Raw genomic sequence first — 18486 nt, 5'->3', positions numbered from 1 at the left:
AAGCCCTTTGCACACATAGCCAATTTATCATTCAGTGAAGGAGCTTTTCCAGAAAGGCTGAAAATTTCAAAAGTGAAGCCATTATTTAAAAACGGCGACAAGTATAAGGTAGAAAACTATCGCCCAATATCTCTCCTCCCAGCATTTTCAAAAATATTAGAAAAACTGATGAAGTACCGAATCAACACATATCTAAATGACCATAATTTACTTAACAGAAATCAGCATGGTTTCCAAGCACGTAAAAATTCCGAAACAGCAGTAATGTGCTACACTGAACAAATAATCGACATTCTCTTAGAAAAATTGGAATCGTTGGGTATACATGGGATAGGAAAAAAATTGTTTGAATTATACCTAAAAAACAGAACACGGGTTGTAGGACTGACATCAACTTACTCCAACCACAAAATAAATTCAGTATCAGAGGCAAAAAGTGTAGAAATAGGAGTACCACAAGGCTGCATCCTAGGGCCCATATTGTTTCTTGTCTACATAAATGATTTTCACACCTCAGATGATGCAGCCAAAGCAATAAAATTTGCAGATGATACTAGTGTGATAATAAGTGCACCAAAGCAATGGCTACAACAACTGCTGATAAAGTACTAAATTACATCCACTCTTGGCTCAATGCAAACAGATTGACATTGAATGTAAATAAAACAAATTATATGCAGTTTGGGAAAAGATGTCAAAATGTAAATCTCGATCTGGTGTGGGGTGACAAAGCCTTAGACAGAGTGACAGCCACAAAATTTCTGGGGATTCATGTGGATGAAAACTTAAATTTTAATGACCACGTAATAAAACTTGCACAGAAACTTAATTCAGCCTGTTTTGCTCTCAGAATTATTGCAAATGTTTGTACCTCAGAGGGTGCCAGAATGGCATATTTCAGCTATTTTCAATCTCTTGCCACATACGGAATAATATTTTGGGGTTCCACAACAGGGCGCATAAAACAAATTTTTTTGTTGCAGAAGAGGGCCATCTGAATAATAACTCACAGTCATCCACAGACACACTGCAAACCTATATTCAAAAAGCTTAGAATACGTACTATACCATCATTATACATATACAAATGCGTATTGTATGTCAGGACCCACATTGCAGATTTTCAGACAAATGACGACTTTCATAACGACAATACCCGTAATAGCGCAGCACTCCATACTCACTGAACAAAAAGAACGAATACACAAAGGCATGTGAGCCATATTGGTGCAAAACTGTACAACGCTCTGCCAATCAACATCAGGCAGTTATAAGATGATAACAAATTTAAAACAGAATTTAAAAAATTTCTAGTAGAACAATGTTTTTATTGTGTTAATGGCTATGTAGGTCAATAAATTTTTTCTGATGATATTTATAAAGGCAAAATGGAAAATACTCAATATGTACCTAATCATTCATTACCTAATTATTCATTACATTTACATACTTTAAGGACAGCTGTTGTGTGATGTAAATATATACTTAAGCAGTGTTGTGTATATAAGGTTCAAATGGCTCTGAGCACTATGGGACTTAACATCTGAGGTCATCAGTCCCCTAGAACTTAGAACTACTTAAACCTAACTAACCTAAGGACATCACACACATCCATGCCCGAGGCAGGATTCGAACCTGCGACAGTAGCAGCCACGCGGTTCCAGACTGAAGTGCTTAGAACCGCTCGGCCACACCGGCCGGCGTGTATATAAGGACTTGCCATTTAGGGAGGACAAAACTAAAGCCTTATGAAAAACAGACTATGCATTTAAAATAACAAGCAGGGATGTATTTAGGCTATATTACTTTCATTGTATTATTATTAACCTTATTGTATTATTTTGTTTTGTACTTTTTTACGTATATATTTTTTGTGTCCATTTCTTTGAAATGGCTTGACAACATCCATACAATATTTATTGTCAACTGATGGATAAATAAAATAAATAAATAAATATACAGCATGGACCCATGGGGAACAAAGATCATCCTGTCGGTCTAAGTCAGTTGCAAACCAAACTGACGGGCTCACACTGGAGTGCCCACACAGAAGAGCACCTCAGCAACAAGTGCACTGGTAATGGGTACAGAATGTCCAAAAAGGTGTGATGAAGGTGGCAATGTAGCTACTCTGCCAAGCTGTGGCCCTCAATCAAAGTGGCACTGCAAGTTGCTAGTAAACTAAAGAGGCTTTAGATGTGGTGTTGGAAGTCATTTCCTTGTGGAGTTAGGTTTTGAAAGTGCTGATAAAGAATTCTGCATGACTGTTAGAAGACAGGTGAACATTCATGGTGCTGGTGTGCTGAATCCTGTTACAGACACAAAACCATTTAAAATCGTAAAAGGTATCAGTTGAAGGCATAAAGTCTGAAAGAGGTAAATGCAATTCCATTATCAGAAGCTTAGGTGTGTGGGTTGCCTTCAAGGCCAAGTACTTTTGTAAGGCCATGATAGTAGAAGCAGTAGTGGCCTGAGACATGCAGAGCACAAAATGGAAATGAGAAAAGGAATTAATCACAACCAACCACATAGAGCCCAAACATGGACAAGCAAAATCTAAATGGATAAACTGCCACGGCCAGGGAGGGAACTGCTGTGGAGGTGCAGATTGATGGGGCTGACAGGGGAAAAATTGGCAGACCAGGTCCTTGAAGCCAGCATCAATATTTGGCTCGAATGCATATTGTCACATCAAACTTTTAATCAAGGATATGACCCAATGGACAGAGTGCAGGAGGCACGGCACTCATGGCAGAAAAGAGGGAAGAATTAGGATGAGGCAGTGGTCCTCATTTGAAACCCACAAACAACCTCTTAGCTTAGGTGTAGTTCATGCCCCCCTGGCCAGCAGGGATGTAATTTGGACCTGGAAGGCGTGTCTGCCCATCTGTGTTGTAGAAAATGAGTGAGACGGCATAACATCAGGTTCTTGTGGGTTCTGCCATGATATCATGCAATTTTAAGGAAGTGTTGAAATGGCCAAATCCATATCTAAAACAAGCTTGAAACAATCCCATATTCATTGAAGGCTGGATTGATCCCATGCAGAATTGGGACAGTGCATCCACATTTGTTTTTAAGTAGTGGATAGTATAATTAATCTTAGACAAGTACAGCATCCAGCACTGGAGGCAATGGGTGCTCCAGTCTAGTCAGTGATGCTTAGGGCCAAAAAGGTAAGCAATGGACTATGATCAGTGACAAGATGAAAACATATGGGGCAGCCATTACTTTAAGAGGTATGTGAACCTCAAAATCAGTTGTCTTCCCAAAACCAGATGAGAAGATGTATGCATATCTATCCTGGAGAGTCTTTCAGGCCCTTCAGATGGCATATGCAGAATTTTCCTAGCAAAGGAACACAATCACTTTTGTAGTCCCAAAGATTTGTCTCAGATGAGAGAAAGAGGGTGCTAACCCTAAACTTAAGTAAGTAGAGTGAAGCCCTTATTTTATGTTTCTGTGCAGTCCAGACATTAAAAACTCAAAACCGAGGAAAATGCAGAATCAAGGAAAACGTTAAAACCTCCAAAATAGGAGCAAAAACATATGTAATTGTCATATATTATTAAAAAATTGTAATCCCCTCTAATGCCATGTATAAACTCTGTGTAAGCAAAGAAAATTAAATGTACAGGATAATAGTCATAGAATAATTTGTGGTAATGAATTTCATCAGTTCTTAAAAAATCACAATATGTAACAGCAAGTAAAAACTAGTCAAAAAATTGAAATTGGTATCTGGATACAAGGCAATCAAGCTATTTTCTGATATGCTATGACCACAAATTATGCATCAAAACTCACATTTTTGAGAAATCTTTCCTTTGTGCTCATTCAGAAAAAAGCAAAAATTCATGAACATAGTGAATTAAACCAAAAATATCACAGCAGCTAAGTGGTTAAATCATTAACATAAATGTGGACATCTGCTTAATGACAAATTTTGTCACCATTGCTGTTATTATTTAATGCTTTTCTTACGAGCCACATTTCATATAATCAGTGTCATCAAAATGTTACTTTAGGGTCGATGAGAGAAACAGAGATGTGAAAAAATGAGTTTACTTCCCCAATTGATGTTACAATCTTATTAGAATTCAGCTCAGTGAATTTCTGTACACTTGTAAAATATAAATTTAAAAGAAAGCTCAGGTGCTACCGATTTGCTGCCTGCCTTGTATCACTTCTGCCAATCTTTACAATCTACAGTGTGTGGTGCAAAGTATATATGTGAGTGGTATATGTAGTTGTTGCAACATGAAAGTCTTTAAAATGTGCTTTTGCAAAACCTTTGTTCTATTTCCATGTGACATCTCTGCCATAGCATACGATCTGCACAAAAAGTATGTTTTCAGCACCCTTACCTGCACTCCCGTCACTGAACGGTCACTCCCCTTCTCCACACATCTAGCAAGTGAGCTCATTTTATGTGTGTAAGTGCGGTGTGGTGGTTGTGCTGGCTGTTGTGTGATGTAACAAGTCACCAGCCAATAACAGCTCACTAGCTGGAAATGACTGTGATTTCCTTGAGTCTGACTGAGCATATTCTTTAAGACTTAGTGTTTGCATTTAAAAGGTTCATGATCAATATTGTTGCTGAATACAGTACATCGGAAATACATGCAAAAAATCAGACCGAGTTATAAGTGGCACATGAAAAGATGGCAGCTGAGCCCCTTCATCACATATTGGCTCAGTCTGGAACACTTTGTGTTAACTGTCCTATTTTTTCATTGTTGCCACAACCTAGCAGTAGTTGTATTCTAATTGCATGGTGAAGTCAAATGGTGCAAGTTGTACTGGCAACACCAATCATGGATTACATTACTCCCGTCATTGAACAGCCACTCCTCCTCTCCACACATCCAGCAGGTGAGTTCATTTTATGTGTGTAAGCATGGTGTGGCGGTTGTGCTGGCTGTTGTGTGACGTAACAAATGTGGTATGCAAAATAGCTAATTCACAGAATGAAACATATAGCCAGTTGTGAAGGAAGTGTCTGTTCAGCAGCACAAGGTCGAAGATATGAAGTCAGTTCGTGGTAAAAATATTTCTGTTACTGATAAATCAGATATATGTACAGTATTTAACAACCATTTTCTTAGCACTGCTGGTGAATTAAATAAAAATTTAGTTTCTACAGGGAATCGTGTAACTCTCTTGGCAAATGCCTTTCCGAGATTGATGTCTGAAATACTCCTCTGTGATACAGACAAGGGGGAGATTGAGTCAATAATTAAATCACTGAAGACTAAGGACTCTCATGGATATGATGGAGTGCCTAGTAGAATATTAAAGTACTGTGCTGCACATTTTAGCCCTGTATTTAGCCATATTTGTAATTTTTCCTTTAGGAATCGTCAGTTTCCTGAGCGATTAAAGTACTCAGTAGTAAATCCGCTTTATAAAAAGGGAGAAAGGGATAATGTAGACAATTTTAGACCTATTTCTATGTCATCAGTGTTTTCTAAAGTGATTGAAAGGTCTCTGTATGTAAAGATAATTGATCATTTAATATCACACGATTTGCTATCAAATTTACAGTTCGGCTTTAGAAGTCATTTAACAGCTGAAAATGCTATATTCTCTTTTCTCTGTGAGGTACTGGATGGATTAAACAAAAGGTTTCGACACTAGGCATATTTTTGTATTTAACTTAGGCGTTTGATTTTGTTGGTCACAAAATATTGCTCCAGGAGTTGGACCATTACGGAATACGGGGAGTAGCTTACAATTGGTTCACCTCTTACTTCAGCAACAGACAGTAAAAGGTCATTATTCATAGTGTTGAGAATGGCTGTGATGTGGGGTCCAAGTGGGGGCTGCCCCAGGGATCAGTGTTGTGGCCAGTCCTGTTCCTTATTTATGTAAATGATATTTTCACTATTATTATGGGTAACTCTAAAATATTTTTGTTTGCTGATGGCACTAGCTTGGTAGTAAAGGATGCTGTGAGCAACATTGGCCCAGTTTCAAATAGTGCAATTCGTGATGTAAGTTCATGGCTTGTAGAAAATAAACTAATGCTAAATCACAGTAAGACTCAGTTTTTACAGTTTCTAACACACAATTCAACAAAACCTGATGCTTTAATTTCACAGACTGGGCGTATGATTAGTGGAACTGAACAGTTCAAATTTCTAGGTGTTCAGATAGATAGTAAGCTGTCATGGAAAGCCCATGTTCAGTATCTTGTTCAAAGACTTAATGATGTCATTTTTACTATTGAACAGTATCTGAAGTAAGTGATTGTTTGACATGAAAATTTGCCTACATTGCTTACTTTCATTCACTTATGTTGTATGGTATTATTTTTTGGGGTAACTCTTCCCATTTTAAAAGGATATTTTGACCCAGAAACGTGCAGTTTGGGCAATAAGTGTCTTAAGTTCATGAACCTCTTGTTGGCTCCTGTTCACAAGTCTGGGTATTTTGACATGGGCCTCTCAATATATATATTCCTTACTGTCATTGCTTGTTAACAATAGTAGCTTATTCCCAAGAATAAGCAGCTTTAACTCAGTTAATACTTGGTAGAAATCAAACCTGCATTTGGATCGCTCTTCCTTAACTCTTGTGCAGAAATGTGTGCAGTATACTGCTGCATCCATTTTCAATAAGCTACCACTAGAATTAAAAAATCTTAACAGTAATCCACATGCTTTCAAATCAAAACTGAAGCGTTTCCTCATGGGTCACTATCTATTCTGTTGAGGAGTTCCTTGAAAAATTAAGCTGATTCTTGTTGTATTGTTGATTGCATTTACTTAAACTTTTTTCGGGTACATAAACATTTAATTTTTATCTGTTATTACTTTTATATTGTAATTTCGTGTACTGACACATTCCATGATCTTGGAGATTTGCTCTTCGATTTGGTCCTACGGAATTTGATGTGTATATAAAACAAAAATAATTAAATAAATTAACATTTCCTCTTTCATGTCTGTCCTCTCCTCAGTGACCTATCATATTCCCTTAACTCCACCACCACCCACAGTGCAAACTTCCCGTCTTTTGTGCCACTTACACCTCATTCAATTACATCAAATGTCAATAGGAAAAAAAAACAGGAAGAAGTCAAGCAAGAAGTCAAGTAAGAACGTAGAAGTGAGGTAAACCTTACTCATCAGAAATGTGAAATCAAGGAATTTTTAACATCGATCTTACGGATTTTTCACAGGGGCTATGAATTTATGGTGTAGAATGGTGAATAATGTAAAATCAAGAGAAGTTCCACTGCAGATTGATTTAACAAATTACACAATAGCACTGGTGCCCAAGAGTAATCTCATGGGAAGTTTGCCAATGAACATATCTTAAGTACCTTTTCTGGGCTGCATTCTGGGAAGTCTGCACTTCCATAGATTGATCACTCACTTTGTTCATTTCCACATATTTATAGTGAAAGCATTCAAACATATGTCATGTGAGTCTCCCTTTTTGCAGCATTCATGTTATGTTGACTGCTGATGTGGGCACGAGCTGTGTGCATGGCGAAGGGAAAGACATTGAATTCTGGTCAGTGGTGCTGCTGTTGATGAAGCCTGTTCCCACTGGTATTGTTGTTTACAGAGCCATCCAGATTGCAGAGCAAAATAGGGCCCCATTGGAGGTGGAATGACATCCCAGATGACCGGTACCAGAAAGCTTACTGTCATGACATCTTCTTCTGTCATATAAAGACTTTATCTTTGTAGGTATCTTCATGGGCTTGAACTACTCACATTACGTCTACCAGAGAAGGATCCCATTTTCTCAGTACATGATTTCTCACTTTCGAGTTAGGAGTAAGCCACACTACAACTTCCCTTATTAAAAAATCCACATAATTACTTGTGCACAAAAATTTAAAACTGTAATTCCTATGTAATCCATCTATGTCAGCAGACCAGTCAGCATAAGACTGATTGGGGCTTTTTTGCCGCTGCCAAAATTTGACTTGGCTGCAATAATGATTTTTTGTTGAAGAATGTTTTTGTAGTAAAAAAAATATTCCAGGCAGCTCAAGTTGCACCTGATTCATTCATTGCTCCATTTTCTGTATTAGGTGACACTTTTCAGGATTTCCTGACCAGAAATCTTTCCCAGTCATTGATGGTATCACTCCACACTTCACATCAGTCACTACATTGTGGCGAAGTCATAAACACCAGTGGTGCAGGAGACGTTCCTCTTCCATTCACTAACCCTTGCACTGTCTCTTATACAGCTTTCATTAGGCTCCTGGTTACCCTGCCTGATTTGCATTAGTAGTTGTAAGTGTTCCATGGTTGAAAGCCTGCAACCTCATCTACTTAAGAAAATGTTCAAGGTCTGATTTGGTCCTGGGCCATCTTATTCAAGGGTGGTCTTGCCAGAGCACACTTCTGATGACAGACCCCCTTGGACAGTGGCATCACAGCAGTTGAAAATAATTTTGCACCAGCTATTTGATTTCCACAGTGACATCAAATAGTGCCACTACACAAACCATATGTTATTTCCTGAAAAGTTAGCCAAACAGATGCAGCACCAATGTGGCTTCCTGCAAATGACATTGAAGTTATAAGTAGTCATCCTTAATAATCATTTGACCTTTTGTCAGAACTCATGATGCACCACGTCATTAAAATCAAAGAAAACAGTGAGAAGGACCTTCACATATGACCACACTTACTGAGCTTATTTCAGTCTTGGCAATCCAGAATGCCTCCACTGGTATCATTGAAACTTAGTTTCAGCATTATACCAGCACACACGTTTTGTTACCTGTTGTGACACATTTCAGTAGTTCTGTATCATTGTTAACGTATTAGTGACTCCTAAGCTGCTTCAGTTCACCACTGCTTTTGCTCAGAAATCACCATCTTTAGCATGGCATGAGCCAGTTGATATGCCAACATCATAAGCAGCTTGTCTGATTGTGATTCAATGATTGTTTATGATCATTTATTTCACTTTCTCCATGTTTTCATCAGTTGTTGATGCGCTGGGATATCTTAGAATGCTTCTCATCTAGAACTTCTTAATGGCCATCTTAGAAATGCTTATACCACTCATAAACCCTCATTTTACTCACCAAAAGCAATATTCAACATTCTAAAGCATTTTTGGATTTTATTCCAGTTTATATCAAAATTTAATGCAAATTATCTGATCAGTTTTGAAAAGAAATCAGTTACTGCCGCTCATAAGCAAACACATGTAACCTTCTTGAAAAACTGATGGCAGACTAAACATCCAATATGCCTACACAACAATGAAAAACCACATGAATTGGACTAATACTACCTGCAAAATTATACCTCATATGTGGGCTAAGCCATGGGTAGAAAGCTCCTCCTATGTTCCTGGATCAATTTCAACCAAGCTTGGTACACATATTACATACTATCTGGAAAGAAATGCTGTGGATATAAGAACCAGCAACCTCCTAATATGGTGGGGATGTTAATATGGAGAGAGAACGTGGAAGGAAGAGATGGGCAGACAGAGAGGGGGAAGGAGGAGATGAACAGAGAAAGGGAAAAGGAGGAGATGGACAGAAGAGGAGGGAGGAGAAGATGGATAGAGGGGGGGGGGGGGGGGGGGGGGAAAGGTGGACAAAAGGAAAAGGGAGAGAAGAAGATGGTTGAGGAGATAGAAGGTGCAGGCGCAGATGAACAGAGGGGGGAGGAGCAGATAGACAGAAAGAGGGTAGGAGCAGATGGACATAGAGTGGTGGGTGGAGGAGGAGGTGGACATAGAGAGGGGGAAGAAGAAGATGAACAGAGAGGTGAGAGAAGGAGATAGGCAAAGAGGAGGGGGGGAGGGGGGGAGGAGAAGAAGGAGATGGACTGATAGAACCGAAAGAAATGCTTTACCCAGGCAGTGCCAGGTACTCAGCTAGTATACAATAAAATTATGAGACAGAATGGCTAGTGAATGCTTAATACTGTCAACAAATACATATAACATTACAGGAACCTTTGTCTCCCCTCATCTTCACAACAAGTGGCTCTCTTCATGGGATATGAGTGGCTTCTTCTTCCTTTCTAATTGTCCTCATGTTATCCCTCTTTTCTTCCCAAGGAAGTGACTAATAGTTCCAGCAGCTAGCATATCTTATTGTACTTTTGTGTTTCCTGTCAGTATTAAGTATTTTGCCTCCTTATGGTTCACCATTCTGTCTCGTAATTCTATAGTTCTTTTAGGTGCCTTGATACAATAGAAAATATTCATGTTGAACTCATAATTGTACAACAGAAATGTGGTTATGTGCATTTTAATCATTTGCAGATGAAGAGCGTCTCTTTGGTGTTGTTGAAGGAACAGAGACTGCAGAAGCAGTGGCTGAATCACTGAGCTACCAGCAGTGGGAAGAATTTGCTGGAGTTGCCACAAATTTGTTGGAAAAAATAGAGACTTATCTAGATTCCTTAGAAAATTCACTTACTGATGACAGCAACAGTAGCTCTGAGAGGTATGAAATCCTTGAACCCGAACAGCATATAATCTCAACTGTGTAGATGGCAGCTAATAAATAATTGAAACAAAGTGTTTGTAAAATGATTCCCAGGCAAAAAAATACTATTAAACTGTGTGTTTAAAAATGGAGATTGGTAAGTTCCATTCTATAATATTTTAAAAGAATTTCATCATTCTGAAAACAAAGTTTTTGCTGGAATGAAAAACCATTTCTTTGATTTGCAGTTTGAAAACTAAAATATCTGTACTGTAGCTATGCAAATAATTATGCACAAAGCAGAACTCTATTTTTATCAAGCAAACTAAGTTCCTGTACATTATGGCTTGCACAAAGCTCAAAAGTAAATACCTAAATGTAAAGCTCACAACTTAAGTAGATTTTTCATTGCTGATGTTCTAGGTGTTGGTAACAAAGCGATAATGTTAGAGGTGATTAATCAGTGTTTGTAGATAATACATAAAAAACTAATCAGAAAAAAACCTTTATAGTTAATGTTACTGTTTTTAAGATTCATTTGTCAAAATACTTTCATTTTGTTTTAGCATGGCTATGAAACAGATGAGTGGCAAAATGTGGACTGTATCGAGACTAAAATCATTTCATTTTCGAAATATTTGGAAGTTTCATCCCATATATGTTGTCTGAAATTATATCTGGATTCTTGATTTCTTATAAAACTTCTGTTAACATATTATATAATGTCAGAGTGGCATGGCTTGGTGTTTCCAAATGAGATTACATATAATCAAAATCTTATGTGGTTTAAACAGTGTATATTTTTGAGATGGAAAGTGTAGCAAATCGTGGCAAAACAAGTAGAAAAATATAAAGCAGCTTTTATGGTATCAGGTGTTCGTGAACCTCCAAGCTTGTTTGAATCTTGGATTGTCAGTTTAAAATAATGAATGCACAAGTCTTTTGTCAGAAACAAAATTGTTATTCCATAGCTCAGAATATAATAATCATGCAATTGGTCTGTTCAATGGTTTCATTTACATTAAAATTGTAACCTACATAAAGAAAAAACTTGATTTGCCCAATTTTTATACAATCCAACTGGAATGAGTTCATGTCTTTTCTCTGAATTAAAATAATTTTAAAGTTACTTGTGAATGCACAATATTATTTAATGAGATTAGTTGTTTCCATGTATTTTCTTGTAGCAAAAAGCATATTTCGTTATTTTTCTTAAGAAATGTGAAGCAGAGGCACTTACAGATAATTGCCATAAATCACAATTATCTGTAAGTGACTACTGATTAAAAAATTTTGTGCCATATTTATCAATCTGCATAGATAATTTTATGAAATTGTTGAAAATCTTGAAATAATTGTGACCACAGTGTTTATGTAACAAAATGAGATGTAATTTTAGATGTCATCTGGGACTGTTCTAAATACACAAATAGAAAAAAGGTTCTTAAAATTATGCAAAACTATAATTTCAGACTTACAGAAATAATACTTTCAAAGATACTTTTGAGAAAGAGTGGTTTGTATTTGTAGAACTGCATATTGTTGTAAAGTGTTACTGATTAGTTTTTGCTGTTGACACTTTTACTGAGTGGTGTTGTAGATAATGAGATCTGATTGAAAAATTCACATCATAACTTCAAAAAAAATGATTAGCTCATGTTAAAGCCCTTATGACAGTTACAGAAGTTCCGTCCATGGAGAATGCATGTTCTTTGGTAACTGATGTTATGATGGGAAATTATTAGGCTCAATTTGGGACCACAATCTACAAAATCTGACATTCAACAGCAGTATTTGCTCATAGTATGTTTTGTATATTTTGCATTTTTTAATTTTTTAAAAGGTGTTCTGTAGGTCTGTAGGCATTCTGTATTTACATCTTCTACAGAAGTTTGAGGTTTTATTTTCATTGTACTATAAATGCTGTTATATTAAGTAATAATGCTTCTTTAAAATGCAAGAAAATTCAGTGTTGTATTTACAATAAAAATGTAGTATATTTTTCATTACAGTGAAACATTTGTTAAAAGTTTAATATTACTGAAAATAAAGTTGTTGATTTTTTCTGCTGATGTAACTGTTGTACATTAAATTTGTAACTTGTTTTAAAGTTTAAAATTTGATACTTATTACTATCCCTGTAAGCTGACAGACTGGTATTCTGTAACCATTTATTAATAGTACTGTCAAAACAGAAATTACTGCTAGATGTACATGATAGCTTTCATAATGAAAGTAAAAATATGAGTAGCATCAAAATTTGAATGGACCCAGTCTTTTTAGAATAGTTTAGTACACTACTTTATTTGTCCTCTTTCATCTTTTTATGAACCTAGGTACAGTGAGGTATAGAAGAAGTCAAATGAAGTGATAGGTAATAGAGATCCTCATGACTTTTTGAATTTACACTGAAGAGCCAAAGAAATTGGTAGGGCCCCTGCGAGCATGCAGAAGGGCTGAAACATGACATGGAATGGACTCAACTAATGCCTGAAGTGGTGCTGGAGGCAATTGACACCATGAATCCTGCAGGGCTGTCCATAAATCCATAAGAGTACGAGGTGGTGGAGATCTCTTCTGAACAGCACATTGCAAGGCATCCCAGATATGCTCAATAACGTTCAAGTTATGGAGTTTGGTGGCCAGCAGAAGTGTTTAAACTCAGAAGAGTGTTCCTGGAGCTACTCTCTAGCAATTCTGGATGTGTGGGGTGTCACACGGTCCTGCTGGAATTGCCCAAGTCTGTCAGAATGCACAATGGACATGAATGGATGCAGATGAGCAGACAGGATGCTTACACATGTGTCTACTGTCAGAGTCCTGTCTAGACATATCAGGCATCCCATATCACTCCAAGTGCACATGCCCCACAGCATTACAGAGGCTCTACCAGCTTGAACAGTCCCCTGCTGACATGCAGGGTCCATGGATTAATGAGTTCTCTCCATACCCGTACATGTCCATCTGCTTTATACAATGTGAAATAAGACTTGTCCAATGTTGGTGTTGATGGGCCTAGGCGAGGCATAAAGCTTTGTGTTGTGCAGACATCAAGGGTACATCAGTCCCATATTGATGATGTTTCGTTGAATGGTTCGCACACTGACACTTGTTGATGGCTCAGCATTGAAATACGCAGGAGTTTGCGGAAGAGTTGCACTTCTGTCATGTTGAACGATTCTCTTCAGTTGTTATTGGTCCCATTCTTGCAGGATCTTTTTCCAGCTTCAGCGATGTCAGAGATTTGATGTTTTACCAGATTCCTGATATTCATGGAACACTCATGAAATGGTCATATGGGAAAATCCCAACTTTATCGCTACCTCAGAGATGCTGTGTTCCATCACTTGTGCACTGACTATAACACCACTTTCAAACTCACTTAAATCTTGATAACCCGCAACTGTAGCAGCAGTAACCAATCTAACAACTGCTCCAGACACTTGTTGTCTTATATAGGCATTGCTGATCACAGCACTGTATTCTGTCTATTTACATATCTCTGTACTCGAATACGCATGTCTATACCTGTTTCTTTGGCACTTCAGTGTGCTTTTACTACAGGAAATAGTAACTGTCCATCTGTTTTAAAATATTATTATGCAGTATACAACTTTAACAATTTTAGCACTAGCAGAATATTGGGTTAGACCAATGGCCTTGCCTCTGTGTTAACGCCAGTTCCCATGAAATCATCAAAGGTAAGTGCTGTTGGGCTCTGCTAGCACTTGGATGGGTGACCATACAATCTGCTGAGTGCTTTTGATAAGCAGAGTGGACTCAGCCCTTCTGAGGCAAGCTGAGGAGCTACTTGATTGAGAAGTAGCAGCTCCAGTCTCGTAAACTGACATAAGGCTGAGAGAGTGGTGTACTAACCACATACCTCTCCATGTCTGCATCTGGTGATGCCTGTGGGGTGAGGATGACATGGCGGCTGGTCGATACTGTTGGGACTTCATGGCCTGTTCGGGCAGAGTTTAGTTTTAGCATATTGTGTTAACTGAGTAGGTACTTCATGCACCACTTTATAGTTTGCACACCACAGGAGAAAACATAGTACATACCTTCTAGTTTTCAGCACTGACATGCATCCTTTTTTTTTTTTTTTTTTTTTTTTTTTAGGCACGTCAGATCTAGTCACTTCATTCAAATTAAAGAATGCAACGAGAATTGTTGGAAATTAACTCAACAAGAAAGAAACTGTTATTTCTTCGACAGAATTGCTAGAATGCTGTTACATTATCATTGCAAACTTTGCTACAGTGTTAACATCAAACATTTGGCTAACTTGTGTAGAAGGTTAAGGTTGGCTGCAAACTATATTAACATGAAAAAGCATACGCTACAGATGATTAAGGAACTATGTTTAGCATGATCAATCACTGAACTTGAACTGAAGTGCTCAATATAGAAAGACAGACATTAAATGTCACATTCACTCCATTTTGAGTGATGAATTTTTGTTTGAGATCGAAAACGTTTCAATACACACACTAGTACACTTTTATAATTGTATAGTGTTGACAGATCAACGAGCATTATCTCGGCTTTTTATATTATTATCCACCAATCAGCACTTCATTATACAGGTGAATGATAACCCGTCCACAAAGTCACTGTTTATTTTGAAGATAAAACCTGCAATGATGTCAGTCTGCATCATGTCACACCAAGTGTTGAACTAACTGTGAGTGTATACAATATACCCCACAAGCCAGCCAATGGTGTGTGGCAGAGATTATGTCTGGTACCACAAACTGATTCCCCCTCTACTGTTCCCCTCATGAATGAGACATGGGAAGTACGATTGTCATTAAGCCTCTGTACTGGCTGTAGTTTCCCGGTGCAGTTAAATGTAAATAAAACATATTTGATTTTCATTGTGGTTACAGTTCCACAACTAATTATGGGGTGAAGAAAATAAATAAAAACTTTATCAAGAAACAGAAAGTAGCCAGACTCATTACACTGTGTGGCTTGTCGTACAGTCTTGCTGAACAGTAATTCCCTTTATTATTTAATGGGAAGAAATGAAAGAATGAATGTGTTCTTTTCAGTTCTGAGAAATTTCATGAATAATTTAAAAATACCAGCAGTCACTGTCATAAGTATGCCTCAAAGACATGATGTGCCAGAAGGCTTTTAAGTGGGAACTTAGAGATAAAAAATGTACTATTGATTTCAGAAGGTCTGAGAAATGTATCTTGATATAACATTTGTACACATACATGGTGGAAGACAACACTCTGTAAGACAAAGAATATACCAGTAACATAAATAAGGTACTCATATCAGCATACCAATAACAACAATGTCTCGGGTATTTTGAATCAGGAGCAAATAATCATGTTACAAACTCAAATAAAACCTCTACCAAATGAGCAAATCATCCAGGCACATACGAAGGTTGTTTTTAAAGTAAGGGCCGTTTTTACTTTTTAAAAAAGATTCAAATATTTTTGTAAAAAAACTTTTATTTTCTGATTCTACACACTTTTACCTATTTTTCTACATAGTTGCCTTGTTTATGAAAGCACTTGTCATACTGTACAATTAAGTTTTTAATTCGCTCTTCAAAGAAACCGGCCGCTTGCTCCGACAGCCAAGAGTTCACGGCCGCTTTCACTTCATCGTCGTCATTGAAGCACTGCCCGCCAAGATGGTGTTTCAGGTACCGGAAAATGTGAAAATCGCTAGGAGCCAGGTCGGGGCTGTATGGTGCATGGTCCAAAACTCCCCAGCCAAAAGAATCAATCAAATCCCGAGTCTTTTGAGAGGTGTGAGGCCTAGCATTATCATGCAGGAGCAAAACTCCTTTTGTTAGCATGCCGCGCCTTTTGTTTTTAATTGCTCTGCGAAGCTTCTTTAGAGTTGCACAGTAGGCATCTGAGTTGATTGTCGTTCCTCGTGGCATAAAGTCCACTAGCAAAACACCGCGCCGGTCCCAGAACACAGTTGCCATAATCTTGCACTTTGACAGCGTCTGTTTGGCTTTGACCTTGACAGGTGAGGTTGTGTGTCGCCATTCCATCGATTGTCGCTTGCTTTCGGGAGTGATATGGGATACCCATGTTTCATCTCCAGTGACAATTTGACTCAACATGTCATCCCCTTCTTCCTCGTAACGAATCAAAAAGTCCAATCAAGTGGCAAATCTCTTCCCTTTGTGATCCTCTGTGTGGAGTCTGGGTACCCACCGAGAACATAGTTTCTTAAAGTTTAGGTTTTCAGACACAATTTTGTACAAAACCGATCTTGAAACTTGTGGAAATTCCAAAGAAAGAGTGGAAATTGTGAATCTTCTGTCCTCACGAATCTTTGTTTCGACTGCAGCCACCAAATCATCAGTGATCACAGAGGGCCGGCCTGAGCGTTCGTCATGGACGTTTTGACGGCCATTTTTAAACTCTCTAACCCATTGACGCACTTTACCTTCACTCATTGCATTCAAGCCATAAACTTCTGTTATCTGACGATGAATTTCTGCAGCTGATAGGCTTCTTGCGGTCAAAAAACGTATCACTGACCGTATCTCACACGCAGCGGGCGATTCAATAATCGTAAACATTATAAAGTAGCACAGCGATGCGTACACGTCAGCTACAGGGCTGCAACTTGCATCAGTGTGAGCGGGAAGGATGCCGGCAAGTGGCGCGGTGGCTTGTTGCGGCGTCCGCACGAACTACGGGACTATACGCGCGAACACCCCTTACTTAAAAAACAACCCTCGTATAACCATATTGCAAACAGAAGCAACACTAAATGAGCAACCTAGTCAGGATGATACGTATATTTTAAATACCTCACAAAATGCAGCATTAATGAAGACTCATCTATCTTGGAAGTGCCAAAGCAACAGACAGCCAAAACATGTCACAGTACACAAGCTTCTTAGTCCTCCAAAAACTTTTAACCCAAACAGCAAATAAGCTATTGAGGGAGACATCAGATGTATGCAGTGAAAGCTCAACAGCCATTTCAGGAAAACAAGTGCTAGGTAACAAATAGAAAATTATTATTCATAGCAGACAGAAAACTTGGAATAGATCAAATCACCATGCAGCTGGAATGACACCACTAAGAAAATTATCTAATGATCGAATACATTTGCTGGAAATGTTATATAGTTGACTACAAAATTTTGCACCCATGATCAGCATATGATCAATATCTCACAGGAAAACAAGTTTTCTATCGGAAAATGACTGCAGCTAATATCAGTACCCCCGAAAAATTGTGAATCCCACCTACAAACATGTATTCTAGGTTTTTACATTGGTATATCACAATGACTATCCCTGGAAATCACAATGCAAAGTCTGAATTATTGAAATTAAAACTCAATATTAAACAATGAAAATTTCAGAATGGAATAACAATGTGAATAGGACAGATTAGTACTCACGATCTAGAGGAGACATGAGTGGCAGACAGGTACATTGGAAGTAGATTGTTGCATATTATTAAGCTATCAGACAAAATTCTCCTTCAGATGTGGACACACACATTCAGTCTCACACAACTCACAAACACATGGCCACTGTCGCTCAGGTGAATAGTTGGGATACAGAAGATGAATGGGCAGACAGGAGGGTAGGATGGAGGGCAGGGATAGAAGAAGATGCTGAATTGCTGCCTGTGGGAGTCTGCAGGCACTTAGCAGGTACAGGGTGGTGGGCTACTGGCCACAGCATTGGGAGGCTATGCTGGGGGAAGGGAAAACCAAGGAGAGAAGTGTAAAGCACTATGCTGGTGTGCTTGAGCATAGAAAACATATGAGAGGCTGGAGTAGGAGCAGAAAGGGGACAGAAACAGGTGGAGGACAGAGACTAGTGAAGTTTGAGGCCAGTAGGGCTACAGGGACAAAGTATATGTTGCAGGGAGAATTCCCAATTGTGCAGTTCAGAAAAGCTGAAGTTGGTGAGAATAATCCAGATGACAGAGGCTCAAGGCAAGGTTGGTCCAATTTGTCCCACTCCTCAATGGCGATTCGGCGTAGATCCCTCAGAGTGGTTGGTGGGTCACATCGTCCATAAACAGCCCTATTCAAGCTATCC

The 18486-nt window shown here is 38.3% G+C and overlaps 1 protein-coding gene across 1 annotated transcript in view; it reads left to right on the top strand.

Annotated features, from left to right (window-relative positions):
- Positions 1–12417, top strand: part of LOC124544901 (armadillo repeat-containing protein 2) — a 171999-nt gene extending 159582 nt beyond the window's left edge. Inside the window, exon 17 of the mRNA XM_047123633.1 lies at positions 10264–12417. Coding sequence (XP_046979589.1) covers positions 10264–10493 — 230 coding nt within the window. The 3' untranslated portion in view covers positions 10494–12417. The remainder of the gene's footprint in view (positions 1–10263) is intronic.
- Positions 12418–18486: the final 6069 nt, after the last annotated feature.

The sequence above is a fragment of the Schistocerca americana genome, chromosome 8 (genome assembly GCF_021461395.2).
Source record: "Schistocerca americana isolate TAMUIC-IGC-003095 chromosome 8, iqSchAmer2.1, whole genome shotgun sequence".
Classification (NCBI taxonomy): Eukaryota; Metazoa; Arthropoda; class Insecta; order Orthoptera; family Acrididae; genus Schistocerca; species Schistocerca americana.
This window is presented reverse-complemented; position numbering and strand designations above follow the sequence as displayed.